This window comes from Corvus cornix, chromosome 4, assembly GCF_000738735.6.
Source record: "Corvus cornix cornix isolate S_Up_H32 chromosome 4, ASM73873v5, whole genome shotgun sequence".
Lineage (NCBI taxonomy): Eukaryota > Metazoa > Chordata > Aves > Passeriformes > Corvidae > Corvus > Corvus cornix.
This window is the reverse complement of record NC_046334.1, coordinates 26,072,944-26,099,453: the sequence shown is the minus strand read 5'-3', so window position 1 is coordinate 26,099,453 and position 26,510 is coordinate 26,072,944. Positions and strand designations below refer to the sequence as shown.

The following is a 26,510-nucleotide window of genomic DNA, read 5'->3' as shown; positions in this document are numbered from 1 at the left end:
GTGTTAGTCCTGCTCTGAAAAATGACATATTGCACCTAGATTATTGCCAGCTTTGTGAGACAGCTCTCATCATCATCATCATCATCATCTTATTGCTGCCCCTTGCCCATTCCCCAGATGTAAAAAGGTCAACCAACAGCCTATGGAGTGAATTACCAGGGAGGATGGGTACCCACAGCCCAGGTGTCACCCCAAAATTCAATTTCTGCCTGGTAAACCATGCTGTCTGATGCACATTTCTCATCTGATTTAGAGCACACTCTGCAGTAGGAAATTTCTGTCACCAAGAGGAAGGTGACTATCTTCCTGCCTTGGAAACAGCTGAACCCATGACGGTTATTACTTACAAATTCCTCATCAGATGATGTTTTCAGCTGACCAGAATAAATCTATTAGCCATAGTTTCAAGACCTCAGTGTCTCCCTGCATTGTAGCCAATGGAGGCTGTACTCTCACTTGTCCTGGTACACACTGCCTAAACTCACATGGACCAGAATAAGTGCTTTCCATTATTCACAGCTGACATCTGTCATAATAATTTGTCTGTCTGTTTCACAAATGGGGGATATCTTTGTATTTCTCATATTGTCTTCAGATGGCATAGGGTATTTGTTTCTTTGCAATTCCTATCTTGAATTAAGGCCATTTTCAATTCTTTTATCAACATTATTCTCAGAGAATAACTCACTCCCTGTGGTTTTCTTTTTCAATGGAGGCCTCCAGGCTGACTTCTTTGACACTGTATATCCACCCCACTTACTGGAAACCATGATAGGCTGAAAAAATGCATCCATTTGATTCAGTTTTCCACTCATACATGTACAAAACTAATGTGAATTAGGACTTCCTTCCCTCCCAAAACCAAATGTAGGATGCAGCAATAGAAGTTACTTTAACGGTCACTAATCATACACACCATAAGAGAACAAGAGATGGGTTGGGATTACGCTAAAAGACTTCCTGCAGAGACTTTATAGCAACATGCTGTATAATTCCATTCTGAATTTTTACATAAGATCCTTTGTAACCTGAACATACTCCCAGGGATAACTCAAGACTGGAAGAAAATAAAAATATAGCACCTGTGACTTCTGCACTGCTTTACATAATATATTTCCAGGATAACATCCAAGAACTTTATTTAAACAAACTTATGGACAGCTGCTTGGTGACTCAACGAGTAAAATTGAAGAGTGGCACCAATGTAAAACTAGAGAAGGGCACATGTCAGCAAAGTGGATTACTGCAAGGCTGGTGAATAAAGCTATCAACCATCTTCCTGCAGGACTTTTACGCTGTTGCAGGTATATCTTGCCTTATGGTATTTCCACCTGCCATACACCTCATTATGCTTGTGTTTCATCAACACACACAAAGGGCCAACACCACAATAATTTCCTAATTATTTTAATTTGCCCCATTTTTTGGAGAAGGTTTCCTAATTAATATTAAGCGTCAAAAACTATTCCTCTTGAAGTTTCACTGAGCTCTTGAGTTTAAAGTGCAGCTGTTAAAACAGGTTCCAGGGATACAGGAGTGATTTTTTTTAAACTGGATAACTTCACTGGTTTGGATCATTTGTCCAAATCCCTGATGAGCTTTGAAGGCTGATGAGCACTGAAGGCTAATCAGCAGAGCTCTCCAAGGCAGAAATACTCCCAACAGAAAAATTGAGCTAAAAGTCTGTCTTTTACTAGGGAAGCAGAAAATCTTTTCACAAAAGCAAAAAACTTCAAGAGGACATTCTCTGCTGTCAGCAACTGACAATTAGGTTTTGCCCACAGATTGCAAACACAATGAAGCAACCAGTACAGGAGATCCAGGACCTCATCATGATGAAGACAGAACCACAATGTCTCTAAACACTGCAAAGTTTCAGTAATTTCCACCCTTTCTCTGAAAACTGTCTTTGATGTGTTCTCATTGCCAGTCAGTTGCTTCAGATGTTGATTGCTCATTACATTGATTTCTCCACTGTTTTCAGTTCACTGAAGGTTTTATTATGAACTTTTTTGAAACAAATCAGTATAAAATATCTTTAGTGGGATGAGGTTTTGGATGAAGCTTAATTCTATTTCATCCACAGTGGTGTCCGCTCTCCGTTTGCTTAATAGGAAAATTTCTTGTAGCTTTTAAAGCATCTATTACCTTATGGGCACTTTAGATCCTGCCACAAATTTTATCACAAAACTCATGTGTAGACAGTGTAACAGGCAAAGATAGATAGCTGGAGATCTCTGAGTCCATTCAAACCTGTACATCTGTTCTGAGCACCAAATGTTTATTAGCCATTAGGTAAACATTAGTCGTTGCATGCTTTATTTTTTAAATAATGTGGAAAGTACAAACAATACACCTATAAAAATTACAATGCAAAGGAATTCTGTACATTTTTCAAAATATTTAAGGTAGGAACATACAAAAGGTTTTCAGAGGCAATTCTCAGACTTAAAAGATGTAACTTGCTTTTCACAAATCTCAGTCATTTGAGATTCCCTACTACAAATACAAAGATGACATCATAGATCTGGAAGATTCTAACTTGTACCACAAATTTAATAATTTTGTATTTAGTATGAAAAACTTACCTATGCACTGACTTCTTTTACAGCAAAAGCTTAAGTTATTTACCATCCAAACACTCCCACTGAATTAGTTTTACACAACTTAATTCAAATTAACATCGAAGTTACATGATGCTTAAAAACATCCAGACTTGGATGATAAGTTCCCCGTTACCACCTATCCACAGCCTGAAAAGTGTCTAGTACTTTCTGCTATGGAAGAACAAACTGGCACAATAATTCACAGTTGTCCTTAATTTAGCTAAAAGGACTTCTGAAATATACTCACAGAGCCTTTTGTTCATCTCTACTCATCAAGCCACCTCCCAGGAAACCTAAAAAGGTTGGGCACAGTGCTGAGTAGGGTCCTTACTCAAGGAGCTGCCAACTTGTCACATGTGGACACCACGCAGCCTTTGTACCATGGCTCCCCTATGTTTAACTGTGAAAACAGAAGATGCTACTGCCCCCACTGCAGAACCAAAGGAACAATAAATCCACTTTATGTGAAATTAGCTGGGTTAGTGCAAATCACCCATTTAAATTGGCTAAGCTTTTCTGGCTGACTGCTCCACAGCCAGTGTGGGAGCTCTGCTGGCTCCAGTGAGGCCATAATTACCACCAAAGGGGCAATAGGAACTTGCTTGGGGGAGATGAAGGTTTCCAGTGGCATGGATTTTAGCCAAGCGAACTTCTGTCTACAACCTCCAGCATGTGATTTTTAATCAAAGTAGTGATACTAGCACAGGCAGTTGCAGGAGGGCCTTTACAGTGACAGCAGCTCTTACATCTGCTCTTCATGCACCACAGACACATGTTCACTTGGCCAGTTAAAGATGTTTAACCCCTGGGTATTCTACCACCTTTCTGCAAGAGGTTACTGACCTTAGAGCTCTGCTGCTCTTTGATCTTCTTGATGCAAAACATTTTCCAGGTAGCTTAAATCACTTTTGACAGCCTTTTAAACTTAACTAACTTTGCCTAAAGCAAGTTAGATCATTTATAGGATCCATTTGCCAGCAAAGCTGAAGGAAGGAAGTAACTTCTGGCATACTAGGCAGTACTGTAAAAAGAGGGAGAAAGCAGGAAGGTGGGCTGGAGGCAGAGGTGTGCAAATAAAGCCTCCAGGCAGCACAGCTGGATTCAGAAGACAACAGCTGTTCATAACCTCTTCTTGTACTTTCGTGTAACTGCATTTGGAGGCAGATGTGTGAAAGCCAAGTGCTAGAGTTTATAAAGTCAGGGGGTGGAGGGGACCTATCCCTGCTGCAGTAGCTATCACAACAGGCTCTTACTTTGGCCATTACTTTTTTTGCTGTACTTCAGTGCACATCAAAAATTCTAATAAATTACATTTGATTTAAAGAGCTTGAAGAAGTTGCAGTTAGTGAATTCCCCACTTCACTCTTGACAAACACAGAGTGAATGTGCTTCAGATGTGGAAGCTAACCAGTGAACAGCATTTAACTTGCAACTCAAAACATATATAAAACTGTGCTTAAATCTTCGATGTCCTCAATGTAATTTAGAATGTGATCACTAACTCATTCAAAGCAGAACTCCTCACATCACATTTTCCAAGTGTTAGCTCACACTATAGATAAGTAACGGTATTTTGCAGCTGAACAGTGCTTTTCTTCAAAATCTCTTAATGTTTTGTAACTCTTCTTGAAATAAAACCCTGGTCAACAGTTAAGTAGGTAAAAAGGATCTCGATTTCTTCTCTCAAGAACACAAAAATCTGGCCTAAATTGTACATACATCTGGTAACTGGTCTGGAATACGAGGTTGTCTTCTCACTGCCAGGCACTGGCTTTACACACTACAACCGTTTGCTGTGCTGCAGGACCAACATCTGCAAATGAACCATGCCTCCTTATTATCAGTAAAGGAAGGTTTACGGGTAGTGGCAGTATCTTTCACTACCCCAAATAATACGGCTGGGATGGGGGAAAGGGAGGAGACCAAAATGTTGAGCTGAAAAGGTTCCAGGTATATGTGGAATGGTATACATCTGAGACTTTCTGGTTCCCACCGAGCAGAAAGGGCAGTGTTAGTAATGAAGGAGGAGTTTGTCTCCAATGGGAAAGAAAGAGGTAACAAGGGGAAAGAACCCCAAGATTATAGCATCCAGTGAAATCAATAGCTCTATTGACTCTATGGTTTTATTGTCCCTGGCTCAATGCTTTGGAAAGCATTCCGTAGCTCTTCCTGGAGGATTAGGACTGAGAGGGTCAGAGACTGTGTGGGTACTCTGAGAAATGTTAACCCACCAGTGTTTCCATCCTTCATCAGCTGTCAGAGCACTCCATCTGTGCGAGGCGACTGCTTAGTCACCCCTGGGTGTCCCAAGGGGCTCAGAGCACTGCCGAAATGCACCAAATTCCAGAAGGAAGCCAGGAATTTGATGATCCTGTTACAAGGGCCATGCACTAGACTCACATAGAGCTGTGCTAGCACATACCAATTACCTTGTATTTCAGACAGTGAATGATTAACTTATATGTCTAAATGCAGAACACCTGTTCTCAGCTTGCACTTAGCCTCATAATTTCCTGCTTCCATTGCAGGCCTGGAAGAGCAGTCCCAAAGCCTAAAGCTTGTTTCCCCTTCTCAGCTATGGCAATAGAGCCAGAAGATGTACTGGCTCTAGACACAAACTTTGTTCAATTATCTCTTCAGATCACCTCCACCAGTGCACTGCTACCCATTCTGCTAGCAAGAGAATGGATTTCCACGTATATGTAAAGGGTTGGCTTCTGGCAAAGGTTTATATAATTGTACATAATGCAGTTCTCAGTCACAACATCAAAGGGAAAATTATTTTTCCTTTCATGAGATCTGGGATTTTACTGTTTGTTCATTCATTTGTTTTGGCAACAGCCCTGATCACGAACACAGTATATACAATCCTGTGGGTTTTTTTTAAAAAACCCACAAACCAAATCAGGAAGGAAATGAACCGTAAAGTAGGGGCAGCAGGATAGTATCTAACATTTTTGCAAACAATCCATTTGTCACTTTCGTGGACCTGGGTTAATTAATATTCTATAAAGGTCCTCCAAAAGCTGAATACCTCTCAAGTTCTGAATTCATGGGGCTGACCTTAGACTTTCTCAGAATGATTTTTAATGCAGTCTGTTATCAGCAAAACCCGTTTAAACACATGCCCCATCTGCCAGTACCCCATTTGCAAAAGAGCTTCTTATAGTTGCAGACAGTAAAGCTTCTGCCTGCTTCCCTCTCTCCTCTAAATACCAGCTGTATGGTAATGAGCACAAACAGCTGAAAAATACTGCACAGTAACAAAGCTGGTACGAAGCGGGCAGAACAACGCATCCACTCAATGAGGCAGTTGTAGCATGAATTTAGCAGATTAGCTATTGAACAGGGGTGGGGGGAGGTTTGGAAAAAATGTAAAGGGTCTACACAGATAGCAAGAAAATGAAAAGAGACCAAAGGGGTGCAGGCTACCAAAGAAAAGCCCAATTTCTAAAGTACTTTTGTTGGAACTGCATGAACCAATTCTTCAAATTTTCTAAGGCTTACTCGTCCTGTACTAATGATATGCCAAATGGTATTCTGATCATTTGCAAGTTCAGTTAGTTTTTAAAGGAGGCAACTTGTTAATGAAAGTTTTCCATTCATTAACAAATCCCTTCATTGGCCAGGGGTGGGGGAAGCCCTTAAGAACAGGAACACGCTCTCCCACTTCAGTCTCTGGTACTTTCAGCATGTGTGACCAACAAGCACCATATTATCTATTAACTTTTTGCAGAATAGCCCTCTCAGTCTATCCATTTCTTTGAGGACATTTTTTTAAATGCTGACAATATTCGCACTACCCTCCAGACGCTGACAAGCTTTTTACACAGTGAGCATAAAAGACACTTGCTTTTAAGAAAATTTGTGCGTAACAGCATTCAGCTGACAAGCATACAAGGCATGCAGTTGAGTATTTGTTTATACAAGTAGCTAATTTGATAGACACTGTTTGCATAAAGTCTAAAAATGGCACATGCACTTTTGCACTTGAAATTGCACACATCTGTCTACTGGCAGATGTGAAAGATGCATGCAGTTTTGATACATAAAGCTGATGTGAAAATACAGGACTTCTTTCTTATTTGCAATATCCCAACAGCATCTAGAGTGTTACTGCTGCTTTTGAAGAACTGGAGTCTAACACTTTCGAAGAAAAACATGGGAAAAGACAGTGTATTGACACTGCCCAGTGCTCTGTCAAAAGTTTGATACATAGAGTTTGGGGGTTTTAAATTCTTAATTAAAAAGCCTTACTGTTACAATCCCTCAGCATCCTAACATTTGTCTTATGTGACAAGTAAATCTAGTTAAGATGTTTTGCAAAGATTCATCCACTAAGACATACTGCAATAAAAATACTATATTGTTTCTAAAAGTAATGAAGAATGAATACTTCTATCTGGGGGAAAAAAGTATATTTACTTCTAAGGTCATAACAATGAATCTCTTAAGAAAGCAAACAATCTTCTAACCTTTATACATTGCACTTAGAGAGTTAAACAGAACAAATCATCTATGTTACTGGCTTCTTTTCACTGGTGATCACAGAATAAACAAAAACAAAAAAGAGAAAGCCATTTTCTCAGGGCATGAAAGAACTTGTCATGCAGTTATACAATAGTATTCACAGATGATATTTTTATTGCTCTTGTCTATCATAACCTGCTAATAAATAGAAGAAAAACCTCCACTATTGACATTCACTGGAAGTCTCTACCTAATTTCAAATTTTAATGTAAGTCAAATCTATTGAATTTAGGTTAAAGAACATGTACTTTGATCTTTCCTGGAGAATTCCAGCACACATTAAAAATATTTTTCATCTTTTAAGCACCTTAAAGAACTAATAAAAATTTTATCAAAAGAAAAAATGGGTAACAGACATATTCAACATACAGAGATGCACAAAATATTAGTTAATGATTAATTAATCATAAATGACTTACTGGCTAAAAAAGTGTTAATATTCAGTCTATATTCTTATTATTAGTCATTATAATTATCAGTGATTCCCATAATTTTCTGTACTTAAAACTTAGCACAAATATCACTCAGTTCTTATTTTAATTCTGTTCTCTGAATTGTTTAATATGCACCAGGACGAAAGCTGTCAGCTTAAAAATGCTAAGCAAATTAAAGTGGTTTATTGTGAGAAAAGGTACAATACTTGAATCGATGCAAAACTTAACTGCCAGATTTACTTTTGTTCTTTCCAGAAACATGTATTTCTTCAGCTCATCAGCACTCCAGGAGGAAGGAATATGATACTACAGAGGGGCTGTTTGCTGTGCCACTAACCCAGGTATGCCTTGACATCTTCAAAAGAGCCTGAGCTGCTCAGTATCATTATTTAGCTTTTCAGACTATGGTCCTGGGGTGCTAAAGCAGCACCAATGAACAAGGAAAGCCCCACTTATTCTAGAAGATTTAAACTCGAATGGTGAAAGACTTTTTTGTATGTTCTGTATCAAATATTCTAAGACTCTGTATTTTATGACTTAGAAACAAAATTAAACACCCACAGAAACAAACCCAAAGTTGTCTATGAAAAAAACACAACATAAAATATTCAAAAATATGCAAGAAAATGTTTGTCACTGAAACTGGCAGAGCTACACTCAGTCATTTTTAAAGCTTAACCTCAAAATCTTCATTACACTAGCATTTGGACTGAACACCAACCACAGCAACCAAAAACATTGTTGTAAGAGAAGACTGGAGTGAATATTAGCTCTGTTGAGAAAACAGTGACATGAGAAATAATCACAGAATCATAGCATGGTTTGAGGTGGAAGGGACTTCACAGACCATCTAGCTCCAATATGCTTGCCATAGACAGGGATGCCACCCACTAAATCAGATTGCTCAAAGCCCCATCCAGATTGGCCAGGAACACTTCTCAGGATGGTGCATTCAAAACTCCTTTGGAAAACCTCCTCACCCTCACAGTGAAGAATTTCTTCTTTTTATCTTTTCTTCCTTACATCTGAGGATTATACCTGTACTCATTGTTTCAGAGAATACATCCCAAGACGATGACCCTTCTGTTTGCAATGGTGGTTTCAGGAGACATTGACAGAATGCCCCCTTTGGATACCAACTTATGCTACTGGATAAAAATATATCAGGCATCCTCAATATTTCAGTTCTGCAGGATGTCAATTAATTCATATAGAATGGTTGCCATTCGCAAGGAGTAAGTACTTCAAATGTACTTTAATACTCAAAGTGAAAAAAACAACCAAAACCAACCAAAAACCGCGTCAAAGTTTCTTTGTTGATACCCTTTTATATTTCAAGTCTAGCTGTACTTTGCCAGCATCTGTCCGTAATCTTCATGTGCTTTTAGCATGTGGAAGCCTTTAAACTAACAGTCTTAAAAAACCCACTGAATAATATCTATATTCATGAGTATAAACAGTATCAAGGAGAAAACAGTGACTCATTTTAAATAACAATCATCTTAACTATTGATATTTCTAGAATATTTTTTTAACTTTAAAGAATTATCATACTTTCTTACAAGTAATGCACATATACACAACTGATAAAATAATCACATTTTAAACATGACATTCCACAAAAGATTGAAAAGATGAACACAGAGGAAGATTTATCAACAGCACTACACTGCCCCTTCACGTCCACTAAAGAAACAACACCACAAGCTGCATAATGTAAAAAAAAAAAATCACTGAATATTAACATAGCAACTACATTAAACTGCAAATTTCCTAAATTTTTCTATAGGACAGCTCCTTGCTCCCCCAATAAAACATACATACAATGGAGGAAAAGCAGAATAAAATCAAACTCTCACTTTAGTGGGAAAACCACCTCTTTTCCCCTTGATAGGCATGCTTAGACCTTTCCTTTTAAAAAAGGTATAAATTTTCCACCTTGATTACACAGTGGGTTAGAATTGATGAATAAAACCAATTCAGATAACATTTCTCTGGAAAGAAAAATAATTCTAAAATGGATATACTTAGCCATGACACAAAGTTTTATCTATAACAATAAAGCTTCTATGAGAATCAACTCTTAATGGCATGAGAAATTATTTATGAGTGTCTAAGCTATTTCATACCTCTTACAAATTTCCTCAACTTTTTAAATAATACAGTTTTTACCCCAAGCATCCTGTTTCTTCTAATTTAAAATTCAATTGCTATTTTGCTTGTCATTTAACGCTAAATGTGTTGTTCTGATAGATATATGGGTTTTTATTTTTGGTAGCATTAAGTAGAATGTCAGTCAGGAACTTCTGATTGACTAAAAAAGGTGTCCCATATCTCCATGAGGCAAATCTCTTGGTGTATCATTAGCACACTGTAGTGGTTTGGTCCAAAATACTCATTGCTAACCCATGACACACACGCATTCTGAAACCTCTCTCAAGCCAAGACAAGAACTTGCAGTTCCTCCTACCCCTTCCTACAGTATGACAAATTACCATAACTGAAGTACAAGATGACAAGGACCTTCCTCAACACCATTGTGATCCAAAATTATACTTTTCACTATTAAAGAAAAAGGGTACACAATAAGACCATGAAAAAACCATTACATTTCAGAGGCCAAATACATTTTTTAAAAGAAGTAGAATGGTAAAATTGGCAATTTTTAAAAAATTAGGCTCAAATTAGTTTTTGTGTGCTCCAAATATTCATATGGTGCATATGGTCAGCATAGTCTTAAGTAGAAAATGTGCCTTAGAAACCTCTTTTGCTTATAAAATATCCTAAATGTATTCTGTCCATTACGTTGGTATGATAACTCTAAATAAATGATACATCAGAGTTCTTACTTCTAGGTGCTCTTTATTAAATCCATGGGACATTTTAGACATGCTATAATTCACAAGAACATCACAAATATTTCTCTGGGTGAAGCTAAAAACCCACCTAGATTGACAGAGTCTGATGACAATTTAATTTCCTCATGGACTAAACCCATGTCTACCAGGCTATTCAAGTCACCTGAATACAAGTACAACCTTTTCAAGGAGGAAGAGAAAAATTAGGTTGGCCTATCAACAGTTATGAAAAAGGGTGCAAAGCATCTCTCTGAATTATGTGTTTTGGAAATTTATGCAGAGAAACTTCAAACTTCAGTGCAATTTGCATGCTTCACAATAATGGTAAAAAGGATGCTTAAAGACTTTCCTGTTTTTTGAACTTACAGCATTCCTCATCAGATTTTACTACATTATTATTACTGTGTCTTTGTGAGTTTACACATACACTACGTATTTCAGAATGCAGCTTTACAAGGACTTCTTACACAGCTTCTTAACCAAGGTCAGGGCAGGGGATCCCCTTCCTAACAAACTGCTACAAGAAGCAGTTTCTAATAAAAAAAAGATGATAAATAATGGCATGCTAGGTATAGCAAAAAACCACATTTTCCCACAACCATAAAGATAATATCCCAAGAATTCTCTACTAACAACAGGAAGACAAAATTCAAGCTTTCTCTTCTGACTACATGCAAATAGAAACAGAGACTTAAAAGACAAGTTTGAAGTTGTTTCATAATAAATCTTGAAAAGTAGTTATTACAGTTAGTGACAGTATCTGGGCCAGTATGTATTTTATTTTCTCCTCTGGCTACAATTTTTTTTACACAAAGTGTCTATCAACCCACTACCTTTCCCTTAAAACACATTCTGAGCTACGAAGTAAAGCTGGAACTCAAAGGAACCACCATGACCTCTTCAGGGGTTTCTCCTCTATGAAAGAGGCTGTGACAAACAATTTCAGTACTGGGTTAATTGAAAGGTTTTTGATTAAGAATAGGGGTTGTATTTCTATCCTACTAAAGGCACCTAGAGGTCAGATCTCTACAACTGCAAATAATCCAGCTTTGACTCTGCAAGCAAGGCATAAAACAAAATTAAAAAAAGGCACTATGGCATAGTTTGCCTGTCCAACACTTGGTGTCATGTCTTCTTTTTAAGAAATTAATGGATTCTCAGGTCATGATATATTCTTTCTCAAGAATATATTCTTGTTTGAGAGATGTCACTGTATAATGTACAGTGTCACTTTTAAGAATGATGTAAAGCTCTTGTCAACTGGGACTATCACCCTGGGAGTACTAAAAAATACCTCAATACCTTCTCCCACTATGAAGATATTCTATTTTGCTGACATGCATATACACAAACAGCCACATTTTCAGCAGTACAGCTCTGGGTGCTTGGGACTATAGCAACTCATTTTTCTGTTCCACCTTTTGTCAGTCTCACTTTCTGTATATCTCATGTCATTTGCAGCCAACAAAGCAATGCTGCATCTATGACACAAGCCTGACCAGTGTGGCACTGCATGGCTTCCTCTACCCTGTGATAACTATAATATTGCTAAACAGCCTCTGAAATCTACCAGAGAAGCAGAAAATGCCATTTCCTTCAAGCAACCAGTGTAAAGAAACTAAACCACTGCATTAAGACCACAGAAGTGCAGCTCAGGTTGCATCTGCAGAAGATGAATCTCCCCAGTTTTTATTTAGAGTAATCTATCAAATGCTCCTGATCACTTTCAATTTTACTTTCAGGTGAGAATCAGATTCAAAGATATTTGTATTTTTATGAAAATAAACATGGCTGTAAATTGGAGCACAAACGTTCTCATTCATAAATGAAGAAAGAAAACACATTTTTCAATTCAAATGTAGTGGCGATTTCTCATCTGCTTTTGTCTTCATGCTAGATGTATTCTGGACCAGGGACTAGTCTGAACATCCCACATGTCCAGCTCTTGAAACATTCTGTATTATCTCAGAGACCTCCAACTTCTAACTTGCTGCAATCAGACGTGCAGTCAGCATTCAACACAAGTATTTTTTTCCATTTCAGTTTAACGGAAAAAAACCACTCCTGTTTTCCAAGTCAAACAAGGAAAGACAAGGTTTCTTAGCAGCAGCTGTTTCCAAGTTTGGGGACTATGACAGCAGCCGTCCAAAAGGTGAAAGAAACAGAGAAAGGAAGGTCATAAGGCAAGATTACCTTAGTTTTCAGATTTGTTTATAAAGCTACTGCTTACAACTATATCTTGGTTCTTGTCTCCCCTCTTGTGTGTACAGAACAGCAAATGCATATAGAAGATAAGCTGGGATTTTTTATTTCATTATTTTTTTTCCAAGATGTGAGGAGCAAAGGACTGAAGAAGGAAAATCAAGCTTCCTTATTTATAATACATTATAAGACAACATGCAAGGTTTTTCCCATTTAATATTTTTCCTATTAAAAATGGGCTCTTGTTTATACAGAAAAAATACCTGATTACTTTAAAGTCAGACCATAAGATAATATACATGGAAAGAAAAAATAATTTAAAAAAAATCTTAGGTTTTTTTCTGCTGGATGAAAGTAGCAAATTTACCAATTTGCCTATTTGTGAAAACTATTAATGAAGGCACACCTAAAAGAGGCCAGATAAAACCTTTGTGTTTGATATGGGTTTTGATATGTCTGTGATAGATACACACAATCTAGGACAAAGTCTTATGAAGCAGCACTGATGCTACCTATTGGCAAGAAGCTAGAAGGAAATCTTAAAACTCTCCCTGAAAGAAGAGCATCTGTACCTGTGTATGTATTCTGAGGACTATTATTAAGTAGTATTAGATAACGAGATACTACAACTCCCCAATTCTGAATGGAAGAAGAAAGGAAACAATTGCCTACCAGCTATAATATTGTGTAATACAGAATGAAAATTATATATTGTATTTTGTATTTTAAAAATAGACCATGAAGTTCACAAGCACTGTCAAAGGAATTCAGAAGTTCAGAAAGGTTTTTAGCATATTTCTTAGTATCAACTGACATTCTTTCAGAAATACAAAGATGGTTGCATATATTAGATTTTCAATAGGGCAACATCTTTGTGATCTATGTCATTACATGCTTTGGAATGCCATATCCCATATCTGGCACATTGATTCTTCAAAGACAACATACGTTTTATGTCCTCTCTACTGGAATGCTCTCCTAGTAAGCTTAAAAAAAAAATATAGAAAAAAAAAAAAAGGCAATTCTTCAAGTTTTCAACAGTGTAGTCTCAAGACTCCAAATTCAACTCCCATACATTCACATACCACCAAAACATGAACTATTTCTCAAAATTCTGTACAGAATTTATAACTCCTAGTAAAGAGAGAAATCAAAAGATGGACAAAAAAAAAAAAAAGCATGTGTCCCATGTTGCCTCACAGCGAGGAATTTCTTGAATGAAAATGCACGAGTAGGTGTCCTGACTATACGGTTCTGAAGGATAAGCAAAAAAGAAGAAAAACTCTAATATACAGGCAATCTCAAAGTAAAATTGAAGTGGAAAATAGTTTAAATGACATTCAAAACTACTACATAATATACTTCTTTATTTTTCAGTAATTATCATATGTTTCACCCCAGTGAAGTTTAATCTGTGTCAATGTAGGTACCTTTGTAAAAAGGATTCTCTTTACCTTCTTCCAAATACATTAATATACAAATACTGTACATTATGCACACAGTTGTTACACTATGTAAAAAAAAAAAAACCCAGACATTTTTGTATTTATATCATGAAGATTAGTTACTTCAGAGAGAAGACAGTTCAATTTAAAGGCTTTTTGCTCACTAACATTGTTCATGCTTAAGTAGTGCAAATTTGAATTATAAATCTTAAAATCACCGAGAAAACACAAGGCCTTAGGGCCAATTATTAAATAACATGTTTCAATTTTTCTACCAACATACATACACAAAAGACAGAATATGCTGAGAGCAAAGAAACACAGATGTCTCTTGAAAGATTAGTTTTATTAGACTTGCAGCACCTATTATGACTAGGTAGATATGTATAACCTCAGGGGGGCATAAATTGTCTACTGAAGCCCAAAGAATAAGCTGAAAATTTTCAGCAATTATGAATTCATATGGTCTGTGTGTCCACTGCAAGGGGCTGCCAATGCTACTTGTTTCTATAAATTAGATCCCACAAGTCAGTAAGACTCTTTCAGAGGTGCAAATTATGGGTTTTAATACTTTTACGTTTCAATAACTAGTGAGAATTTTTACTGCAGGTTTCCCTTCGTATCAGGAAGAGAGAAAAACTGGGGCAGGGGGCATGAAGGTTTGCATACCCACCTCTCCTCATTGCCATGTTTTCAGGAATTAATTAATTCCCTGAGGATGCCTTGGATGTCTTGAAGCGTTTACTTTCTCCACACACCAGAAAGAACAGGTCACTTCTGATATGAGCTCTTCCTAAATCAAGAAAAGTAAGGCTGGACCTGCTACACATGGCCATAAACGGACAAATATGCAGTATTTCTGGAAATTTAAAACATTCACTTGTGTGCTCAAATTAAAATGGGCCAGTACTTCAGAACAGGAAACTATTTCCTCTTCACCCACTCAGAAGTTTGGATGCCTTCCCAGAAATCTCAAGACTGGTGAAGGGCTTAGTGCTGTGCCGGCAAGACAGCTGCATCTGGATACAACCCTTCATGGGAATGCACAAGACAAACCAAGGAAGACAGGTTGAACAGATGTAATTAACGGAGGTGGTGCCAGAAAGTGATCCGTGTTAACCAGATGCTCCAAAGAAATTCCTCTCAGTAAGGCAGCACAAGATGCGGGCCATTTGGAAAGCTACTTGAGCCGTGCCAACAGATCTCATGGACACCCACAATGACTCACACACAGCTTGGAACCAAGCAGTTCAAGCTGCCTCCTCTTCTTCTTCTGGGAGGGAATGGCTACAACTCACTGAAGTTTTTTCCCCCACCATGACCAGGTCTTTATGCAACAAGAAAAGAGGAATGGACAAGAAGCTAAAGGAAATTTACATACAGCAAATTAATCTGACAATTAAATTGAATAATTCCAACAAAATTGTAACAAATGCTCTCTAACCCATGGGGGAGGGACATGGAGTGTCTTCAAAAAACATAAAGAAACACACCCCCAAAAAGAATCTACTTTTGCAATTTTAATCCATGTAATATTCATACTAATTAGGCACTGACCAAATTAGCTATTGCTATTCTAATCCATTTTCTTTCCAAAGTGAAGAAGCACTGCTATGTATGTGTCCTTAATAAATCTGGATATTAATTGCAATTAGTGTCAAATTTTCATAGTGCAAAGTGACCTCAACGCATAATGACATTTCAAACATGATGAGAAAACTAACCATTTCTATGAGAAGCAATTTGATACCATTAAAAAAATCCCAGTCAGAAATAGCACAGACACCATAGATCCTGCCATAGGTTAAACGGATGATGCAGTCTCGTTTCTATAATTTGTATTATTAGGGGTTTTTGTCTGTTAGATAACATTACCTACTTCTTGCATCACTGTGAATGGAAACTGCAAATAAGTAGCAAATATACATGTCTAATACTTTAAATGAACAGAAGCTTATTATTGTTTAAAACAAAAACATCCCTCCCAAAAGAGAAAGGTGCACAAGCATCTGTTCTGAATGCTGTTCAAGAGAAGAGAATTAGTACCCACTATGAGAGTTTATCTTCTGCCTGGAGATAATAAAGCAAGGGTAGGAAGTGAAAATTGATTGACAGGTAGTATTTTAATACTGAATTTATTACACTTAAAGCTAAATACATGTATTTTGAAAATCAAGTGATACATGTTGTAGAAGTTGTAATTTTTGTTTAGCATGATAGCTTATCTGGTTCTCTTAGGAAATACAGCCAGTTACAGAAAAATCTTTATTTCTTTAAAGGTGGTGTGTGGGCAGAAAGGATTTCCCAGAACTGTTTGCAGGATAAGCAGAGAGACAAAGGACAGGAACCCTGTGGGTGTAAAAAGACAGGAAAGAAAAGAGAGATGCTGTATAAAAACTGTGTGGACAGAACTGGCACTATACAGTAGAGGACCTGTTCAACAGCTCGGTATGTAGACAGGATTTGGAGAAGGGAAGTAAAAGAAGGGAAGACTGTGAGGCCATGAAGAAATTAATGGTAAGAATTCGGTCTGAAATTTCACTAACAACGTACCATAGGAGAAATGCAAGATGGAATGTAGCAGTGCTGTAAATATGTTAAAATTGCAAGCATTCTTGCCAGCTGCTGCTGTTATCATGAGAAGTAATCTTGTGTTAGGGTTTATTAATAGCAGCATGCTTTGGAAGAGACTGCCTTTTGTACTTACAGAACACTGCACCACGCAGATTGTCCTAGAGCAACAAAATCTTAACTGTTTAAATATAGTAGTGAGTACCCAAACACAGGACAAGCAGCAAAAAATATGGCACTAAAAGTATACCAAAAATACCCTTGTAGCACTTTCTCTGCTGTTCTTTTTCAATTTTCAAAAAGTTAAATGCTGTTGGGAGCATATCCTTAGAAAGAGACCAGTATGGTGTCACCTACAGGTTCCTGGCCAATGAGCCAAAGGAACAGTTTTCTGTTCGCAGCAGCTAACAACACATCATGTTTCTATTCCCATTTTGTCTTCTGTCTTTCCTCTCTCCAAGGAGTAAAGTCTCTGTGCAGGGACAATTTTGCATACAGCATATCAGACTTCTTATATTTTTTTTATATATATATAATACTAATAATAATGTTTGCAAATAAAACCGTGCTTTTTAAAACCATGCCTCCGTACATAATGGGGGCATCTAAATCATGGGGAAAGATCCCACATGATACCATCTAGGATCAGTACGCTGCAACTGCTTGCCTTCATTGTATGCTAGCTACATTATAAACTTAAAAATGCAATTTTAGAAATTCCACAGGAAGTTATGAATATTAAAATACCCGGTCTCAAATTTCCTTGTGCTTACTTATTACAGATTCCTAAAATAATTTTTTTACCTACCTGCATCTTCTACACACAAGTTGCCTCTTTTTCACAATTTACAAATAAAATTCTATTTACTACCTTGCATATGCAAAGCCTTACACCACATACAAACTTAATAAACTATCTAAAATAATGAGTCATCTGAAACAGACAGGAGAGAAAGAAGCACGTTTCACCAAATACAACACAAAATTTTACTATCTTTGCTACATTATTATACTATTTCCTGAAAAAAAAAGAAGTTTCCCTAGCTCATAAAGAAGTTGAACACATTAGCATTTACCTTGTCTTAGGAGTGCCTTTGATACTACATATAAACTAAGTTGGGTTAAGGAAGCACTGCTAAACATAGATAATTCATAAGGGAAGAACATATACAGAAGAATGTATTTAGACTTCTAGCATCATTTATGTATTTTAACTTATTCTTCTTCTCGCTTTGTCCATTAGTTTCGGGTCAGCAGAATTTTGGTTGTCCTTCAATATATTAGAATATGATCTACAAAACAAGTGAAAAACTACCACAAACAAATCTTACTTGCCTACTACTTCCAACTGCTACAGTAGCAGCAGAATTATTAAAAACAATTTTACAGTATTCCCTTCTTGCACAGCATCAATGTTTTCATGACATATATAACCAGCACTTCCCTTTCACAAGCATTTATATTCGCAGTGTATCAAAAATGCAGTACAGCTTGTAACTATCATCTGATTTTTAAAGAAAAATCATTACCCTACTCCACAGACTGTATATTTTAGTATTAAAATCATGTCCATGTGAGGAGCAAGTAACTAGAGATGTTTTTCTGAAATGTAATCAAACTACACATGATCACACAAATGATCTGCAACCATCTCAAACCTCTTACCAAGAAACCTTGCAATCAAACTGGTTACTCAAAACATATGTTAAGGACCAGAACAAATTAAAAGTACAGGCTCCCTTGACTAAAAATATATAGACAGGGAAAAGTCATGTCAATCCCAGTGCTTTTTTCCTGCCTTTTCAGAAAAATGACAAACATTATAAAATACCTGAGCAGCATGAAAAGATGCTGCTGTTGTTCCTATCCAAAACTGTATTTTCAAACAATATTATAATGAAACATGGTAAATAAGTTTTCCAGAAAAGAGGCCCACTTTTAATAGAAGATCAATATCACTGAGAAGGTGTAGGGAGAAAGCAGAATTACCAGTCCAAAACTAGGTGAAGGGAGAGCGAGATAGAGTAGACCAGAGCCTGAGACAGAGTTTGAAAGAAAAACACAGGCCAAGCAGTGAGTCTAGGAATGAGACGGGATTGTTGCTCTGAGGAGTGGAGCTATTCAAACTGGCAAAATCATCATTTGCTGACAGAAAGGGTTCATCACATAAGGAACAACAGGCAATCAAGGAACAACAACAGGTTGTGGTAAGCGGCAGAGATCCAAGAGCAAGATGCTAATGCTACGACCCTGTTTATGACTTGTCTGAGTGTCATTCTAGTTCAGTTTGACTTCCACTCAAAAGCTGGGGAACATCAGAACAAAAATCGTCAGTTAAAATTAATTTGCCCTCTTTGTGTTTCTGAACTAAGGATAGTCATGGCACAGCAGAGCAATATTTTCCTCACAAAGGATTCTTCCCCCATACCTGAAAAAGATCTGCTCAGGAAATTAAAGTGCCTTCATTTCTTGCAGAAGGACCAAAAGTGTTTACCTAGCGATAGAAGGGACTGCAAAAAGAGGAAAGGGAGACTCATAGTTAAAGCAATTGGGTTTCAAAGCAACACATTAAGTATTTAATTACACATTTCATGAGTTCCCCTCTGGCATGATCAATCAGCAAAGAGGCAGCTGGGTCAGTTTATGGCATCGTTGTTGTCTCCCATTCCCTCTTCTGCTGGATGCTATAACCTCCACAGTTTGAGACAACAAAACAGATGGACTTTAAGCAGGTAAAGACCTTTCACAAAGTCAGTCCAGCATGTTTGAATAGCTCAAAGTGCATGACAATAAAGGCTTCTAAAGACATCTAAACAACTGGGCACAAAGGAGTAAAATCGCCCAGGAAACCTTTATTCTGATACCTCCCGAAGGGAAGTGACTGACTGCATCATAACATGCTTTTAACATCTGCATTCCTGCAGTCCGTAACAGACAGCAGTGCTCATTGCAAGAGGAAATGGAAGTTTTAAATGCATCAAAACCACAAACACTTTAGCTAGTGTTAAATATAAATGAGTTTCTGATTGCTGCTTTTATCTCGGCCAGAAATAGGTAGAACAATTTAAATAACAGTGTTTCTCAAAGAGTCAGTATGGTGACAGAGGATCCCTGAATATTCTGAAAAAGCAGTCTTTGGGAGTACTATGATGGGTTGCAGTGCAGGTTTGAAAACAAACAAACACAAACATACACGCATCCCCCAAACAAACAACAACATAAAGTCAAGCAAGTTGTCCAACTATTTTTGATCCGGTACAGCAGGCTGGACTAGATATGCACAGTTTAGCTACCAATTTTATCTTTTCCAGGGGATACAGGGAACAGCTGTTTGAACAGCAAACTGAGTGCTTCCTCCTACAAATGGCTATCTTAAGCCCAGAGATTTTCTAACACCCCAGAGAAGGGGAGGGGTAGAGAGAAGCCTATTTCTGCCCGTATCTCACTCTACAAAGCCAAACACTGGCTACATCTGACTGTATCCACAGTTTAAAAGATGGATTTCAGTAAGGCTTGGCAGAATTCTTGTGAGCATTGCCTGGGAGACCATGGGACACTTCAGCTGAGCCAGGCTGAACCACCCCACCTTGAACTGACCAGAAAATTGAGGATCTGTATTTCTTTCCACTTCTGTGAAACCTATATTATTTCCTCTCAAGTACAGTACAGAATAAGTTTGTTTGCAAGTAAAATGAAACAGAGAATTGCATAAAGAAAACAGGGTGTAGAAGATAATTTTTAAGACTTTCTCTGTTCCATATTGAGAAAATAAGTAGCATCTTGCTTTTTCTTCAAGGCTACCACTTCACACAGGAAAAACATTTATTTCCCTTGTGCAAGTAGATGAAAGGCATGGGAAGAGCAAATTCAGAGTGGAGACACTACATATATGTAAAAAAGAAGACAAAAAAAGAAGACTAAGTTCATTATCCAAGACTATTTATCTTCTAAAGGCATGACCCTCTAGGCAGAATGTTACAGAAGACTTAGCCTTGCTCATTTCTGTAACTATTCACTATTCCTTTCCTTCCACTCAAAACCATCTGCCTTTGCAGTTAACTTCCTTCTGCTGAACTTTTGAAGTACTTCTGTTTCCTTCCAAAGATTTTCCAAAACTGAAACACCGAAAAAATAAACACAAGAAGAAAAACCCCACTATAAATTATGAATTCAACAATTAAAATATCTAGACTATATTTATTGTGAATATTTGGAAATCCAGTGCAATGGACACACCCCTTTATGAAAAATAAACATAGGGCAAGAACAAACTTCCTTTCCTGTAAAGTATCAACTGATCAGTCTATGACCTGTACTTCTCTGACAAATTTTCTAACAGAATCAAGGGAAATTGAAGTAAAGGCTAAACCAGCTTTGAAAGAAAGCTATTTCTGACAGCCACTCAAAGAGATATCTTAACACCAGTGGCCATAATGCAAGTTCCCGCCACAAAGCCCAGAAACAAAAATTAAGGGATAAAGAAACAAGTCCAAGTAAGTGGAGCTGTTCATGTCACATCAGTATTTTAAATACTGGAGTCACATCAGTATTTTAAATACACTATTAGCATACCTGTCAACCAGAGGAAGGAAAAGGAGCTGGGGTCTCATTCCAAGCGCTCTAGTTTAGTAACAAATGTGCAAGACCAATGGATGCTCTTATATATGACAAATGCAGGCTGGTTAAAAGTAATGCTTCAAATGCTTTATCTTGTGTTCACTTAACATACAAATACATCCTACAGATGGAAGAATTTCATTGATGAACCAAGCTGATGAATTGCCAAAATTTGGTTGGATGCATTTTAAGGGTGAAACATACACACATACAGGAAAACTATTCTCAAAAAATGGAAGAGTGTAACAGAATCCTTGGTGTTTCTGAGATTACAGGCACTGGAAATGGATACATTTATTACCTTGATTTTTCCAGCTTGGAATACCACAGGGTGCACACTGAAACCCCTGCTTTGTAACAATTCAGTGCTACTTTAAATCACTTGAAATGAAGGAACACTGCAAGTGAACAAGTGACTCTCACAAATTCTCCAGCTTATTAGCACGTCTTAAAAAGTTATATTCAATGTGATAAAATAGCTATACAGCAAACTTCAAGAGGCTATTCCAAGAAAATTCAAGAGAAATTTAAAGGGGAAAATATCTTGTAAAACTAAAGAGGGAATAACTCTATTTGTTAAACATAGCTTTTCAAACAGTTGAGAATATAAGAGTTCAGAAGGAAGAATACTTGTTAGTGGTTTAAGAGCATTATAAAGGAAAAAACACATAGTTATTAAAGAGACCAATTTTTTGTCAATTGACAGTATTTACCATGGCAAACCAAATGCAGCCCTTGATTTTGGAACACGCGTGACATACGTGACCATCCTGTAAGTATGTTCAATGATCAGCTGCAGTTACATCGCACTGAAGAGCTAAATGATATCTGATATTTGAAGTGTGTATCAGCACATTGTATTCATTGCTTCTTCACTTTATACTGCAAAATCGACTCCAGTGCCTATGAAAGATATTTCAAAGGTAAAGAGGACCATGGCTTTGTCTATGTTTGATGATAGTGCATCAATGTTTTCCTTGACAGCTTTGAAGGAATACATACATTTACTGTGTAAGTAGAGTAGTTTTACAGCTATGCACTTAAGTTATTCTCAAGTGCGACACAAAGAATGCTAAGTAATACTATTTTTAACTGGATTCAGATTAGTGGTATTGCAGACAAGTGTTTTAACTACTTGAGCAAACTGACAAAATGCATAAGGGCAAACTGCTAAGTCCTGTGACCATTTATAGTGCACTTCTTGCTAGAAGCCCAGTATAACCAATGCAGAGGATGCAGAAGCTATGAACTGTCAGCTCTCATAACGGAAGTATTTTTGCTCTCAAGGATCACAGTACACATTTTAAAGATGTTTTGTTAGGTCTAATGTACAATTAAGGAGGGGAAGAAATGAGTTCAAACAAGGAGAAGGTCAGTATTACAGTCAGGTCAATGTCTGAATGGCCCAATCATACACTCTTCCCAAAAAAAGTTGGCATTGATATATTGCCAAGTCAATAACCTGGAAGAAAATGGTAGGTCATGTTCCAAGGCACATCAAACTTAGCTCTGAACATAAAATACTAAATAATTCAATGCATTACTTACTAAATGAAAAGTAGAATTTTTAAAAAATAAAACTAAAACTTGCATATTGGTGAAGACTTTGTGTCAAAAGTCCTATTTTGCATAAAAAGACTTTTTTGGTTGTTGTTATGTTTAACAAAAGAATAAATCTAGAAAACACAAGTATTGATTCTCTCATCTGTTGATATGAGAAATTAGGTTGGGTTCTACTATGGGATTTTTTTTACATGCGGATCTTGTATGCAACCTCCGTGCGTTAGCATGGAAGGAACCCAATATGGTAATCGCTGGGAGTTACATGCAGGCTTTGAGTGCTGCAAGGCATGGGACTAAAGGTGGAGCTCCCATATTTTCCATTATCAGCAGCCATCATACTGAGAATTGTTAGTTTCAGAATACAAGATAAATTGATGATAGCTTAGCTGGTAAAACATACATTTACAGCACTTCTAAATTTTCTCCTTAGTCCTAATGCTAAAAGAAAAGTAGATGCTGAACAGCTTTCCAAACCCTCCTAGAAATAAAACATTAAACTGACTGACTGAACGGGGTGTAGGACAGGACAAAATGAGATAATCCTGGTCATTTTGGAACAGTGCAAAATCTTAAGAAGACTGCTTTAGATTTTGGTGGGGTTTGGTTGTTCTGGTTTTTTTTGTATATGTGATAAGTTAATGTCTGATCATATTTCTCATTACAGAAAATACACACATAAGACATCAGCATTAAAGTTCCAACAGTACACCATGTTAATATAGCCACAAAAAGACTTGTGAAGTATATCTACTAAATTTATCTTCTACACTGTATTCTATGCTTTATCCAAGACAAAGGAACTAAAACTATCCAAACATATTCCAAATGTTTATTTTCAAGTAAACAGTTTCCAAATCACATTAAAAAAATTTAAATCACTCTATTAAAATACAGAAACTTACTTTATCACTTTCAATATTATGAAATGTTCCTATTCCATGTTCAGCAAACACATATGCATAATATCTAATTTCAGAAAAATATTTTTCTGAAATGCACATGATGAAATATTAAACAGTCACGTGTGTATATATATATATATATATTCTAAATTTTGCATTGTTGCAGACTGACATTATGTTCCTGGCTTTCACTGCATGCCATGTACCTTTTACATATAAGAAACATTCTAGTACGAAAAAATCAAACCTTACAAGGTGATCTTATCCAATTTAAATTTTGTCTGGAACGTAACTAAGTTTGCTAAAAAGTAGTAAGTTGACATTCAAAGAAAGCCAGCACATTTACAAAAAGTGAGCTAGATTTAAAAACTTGCATCAATAAACAGAAACAGCAGTTATTCAGCAGCAAGAGAAAACTCATAAAATGTATTTTAAGAGCCACTTAATTCATATGGTTCCTGAAGCTGTAGTATAAGACCCGTGATAGTTTGTCAGACTAGGATTGTCTATATATAAACTATATCGCAACCTCCACATAGTAACATGCTATTTTTATTTTATGTAACAGCGAAAAATGCTATCTCCCTTACTGAGTTACAAAAGTATTAAAATCATATTTCAAGAATTCGTACTAAAAATGTTTAAATATTAATTAGTTTAACATTTTAAAATTCTCTAATATCCAACAAGTTGCATATGCCAGTACAATTCAGAACTGAGTTCAATGAATTATACACCAAACTACCTTCATGACCTAAAAGACTGAATAGCAGCAAAATACACATTTATGAGTGCACCTATTTTGTACAGCATTTGTTTTCACCTACATGGTTACAGCTATAAAAGAATCCCTGGCGTGTTCCTTTAAATGAGTAATAGCTAAGACAACATGTACAGATTTTAATTAAATTAAAGCACAAGAATTAATGAATTACCAAAAAGCTCCTGTATGGCACTCTGAGTGAATAGATAATAACGGACATAAGTACTTCCTCATGGAATGAATGCACCATGACAAAGCACTGAGCTACAAGCAAGTGATGAAAATCCAAGTTTTAAAGACTTTTACACTTACCCGCCTACGGCAGAAGGGCAAGCCCTGTGCAATGATGCTGATGCTAAATATCTTCATCACGGTTTGGTGTGGTAGAGGTTCTTTGGCACTTTTAAGATCAACAGGAACCAAGCCATGGCTGATGGCAGTTTTCCCAGGTTTGGACATTTTATCGTTCTTACTTTGTCGAGTCAGTTACTAACACTGCAAGAACATTGCTAAAAACTTTGCTTTAAAGTTGCATGTTTTGGGGTTTTTTTTAAAGTTTCAGACTGGTGAATCAGCTCCCCACAGCCTGCTGCCTTTGTCTCTCAACGTTCTCCTGCCAAGTGTCCTGACCTGTCTGCTGCTCAGTGAAGTGCAAGCTATCCTAGTATAGACAGGAATTAAACCACCAAGGGGCAGGCAGACTGCTCGTGTCAGTCAAACAGCTGGTGGACCTCCCCTGCAATGTCAGAAGAGCCCTTCTCCAAAAAGGGATCTGCAGATTGAAAAAGAAGAAAATAATGACTGCCTGGAGTTTTAATAGACACAGCCACTTATACCTGCACTTTAAAGGAAGAATTTTTTTTAAATTTTGTTTTGGTTTTTTGTTGGTTTTTTTTTTTTTTTTTTTTTTTTTTAACAAGTTGGTATTATGCTTTCAGAAGGGGAATCCAAGGAGATTGCAAGGAGATTCAGAGGGTAACAGTGTTGCTGCAGTATCAACTCTATCACTTCCCCAAGCAGATTTCTTCTGGACTGCCAATAAAATTAAATGAAAAACTGATCTGGACTTTGCTCTTCCTCAGCCACAGTCTCTAAAAACATAATATATTGTCGAAAAGTTAAAAAAGGAAATAAAAATGGGTTTTTAAATCTTGAAAAAAAATTAAGAGTCTCCTAAAAATTGGTACAAAACTTGCTAGTGTAATAGAAGTAGATGCTATCACTGTATTTTCACCTACATTATTATTTTTAGTTCCTTCCTCCTGGCCTTCTTTACTCATGTGCAGGTACTCCAGTCTGCACCTCCTCCTCTCTCCCTGCCACCGTAGGGGGAGCAACATCCGGGCAGCTTTGGCTCTAAGGATGCAATGGTACAGTCGCTTTCCCTCTTCTGGCCAACTCATTTCCCACAAGTTTGGGTACCAGTTTGCTCAGGCCTATTCATCACACCAAAGGTAAAGGAAGAGGGCTCTTCCTCCAAGCATCTCTTGAAGGATGTGGGGAGAGGTCTGCCTGCCCTTAGCAACAAACCTGAGGGCCATTTTTCAGGAAAAATGTTCTTACTCCACTGAACAAAGCTAGAACAGCAATGTCTATTACTCAGATTTTCCACAATTAGTTTACTTCCATTTTGAATAACCTCTTGATTAAATTAGCTTTCCTACAATCTCTCTATGTTCCCAAAATCCCTTTCCGGTGCCTATACTTGGACATGTTTCTTAAAACCATATTCATATTTTGAAAACATTTTGAGCAAAACTAAGTAGCAAGAAACAGAAGGCTGTGAAGATGTCATATGAAACTGCTGAGAAGAGATGCAGAAAACCATCAAAGCCCTTGTACGAACTGAGTCATACAGTCCAAAACACAGTGAATAAATGACCATTAAGAAATCTTACAAGTCTCTTTCTGCACAAAACAGCGAAGATAATTAACTGTATAATTATGTGAGGGCAAAAGAGGGAGTGCAGAAATGCTTTAATGCTTGGAGCACAACAATGTAACTTGACAAAAGACAGC

The 26,510-nt window shown here is 37.0% G+C and overlaps 1 protein-coding gene across 3 annotated transcripts in view; it reads right to left on the bottom strand.

The window, feature by feature from the left end:
- Window positions 1–26,510, bottom strand: part of FBXW7 (F-box and WD repeat domain containing 7) — a 179,532-nt gene that overhangs the window by 53,682 nt on the left and 99,340 nt on the right. Inside the window, exon 3 of one of the 3 annotated variants that reach the window (XM_019293403.2) lies at window positions 24,815–25,263. The exons of the other annotated variants lie outside the window; for them this stretch is intronic. Within the exon in view, the coding sequence (XP_019148948.2) occupies window positions 25,153–25,263 (111 nt within the window). The 3' untranslated portion in view covers window positions 24,815–25,152. Of the gene's footprint in view, window positions 1–24,814; window positions 25,264–26,510 lie in introns of those variants that run through there. 3 annotated transcript variants of the gene reach the window in all.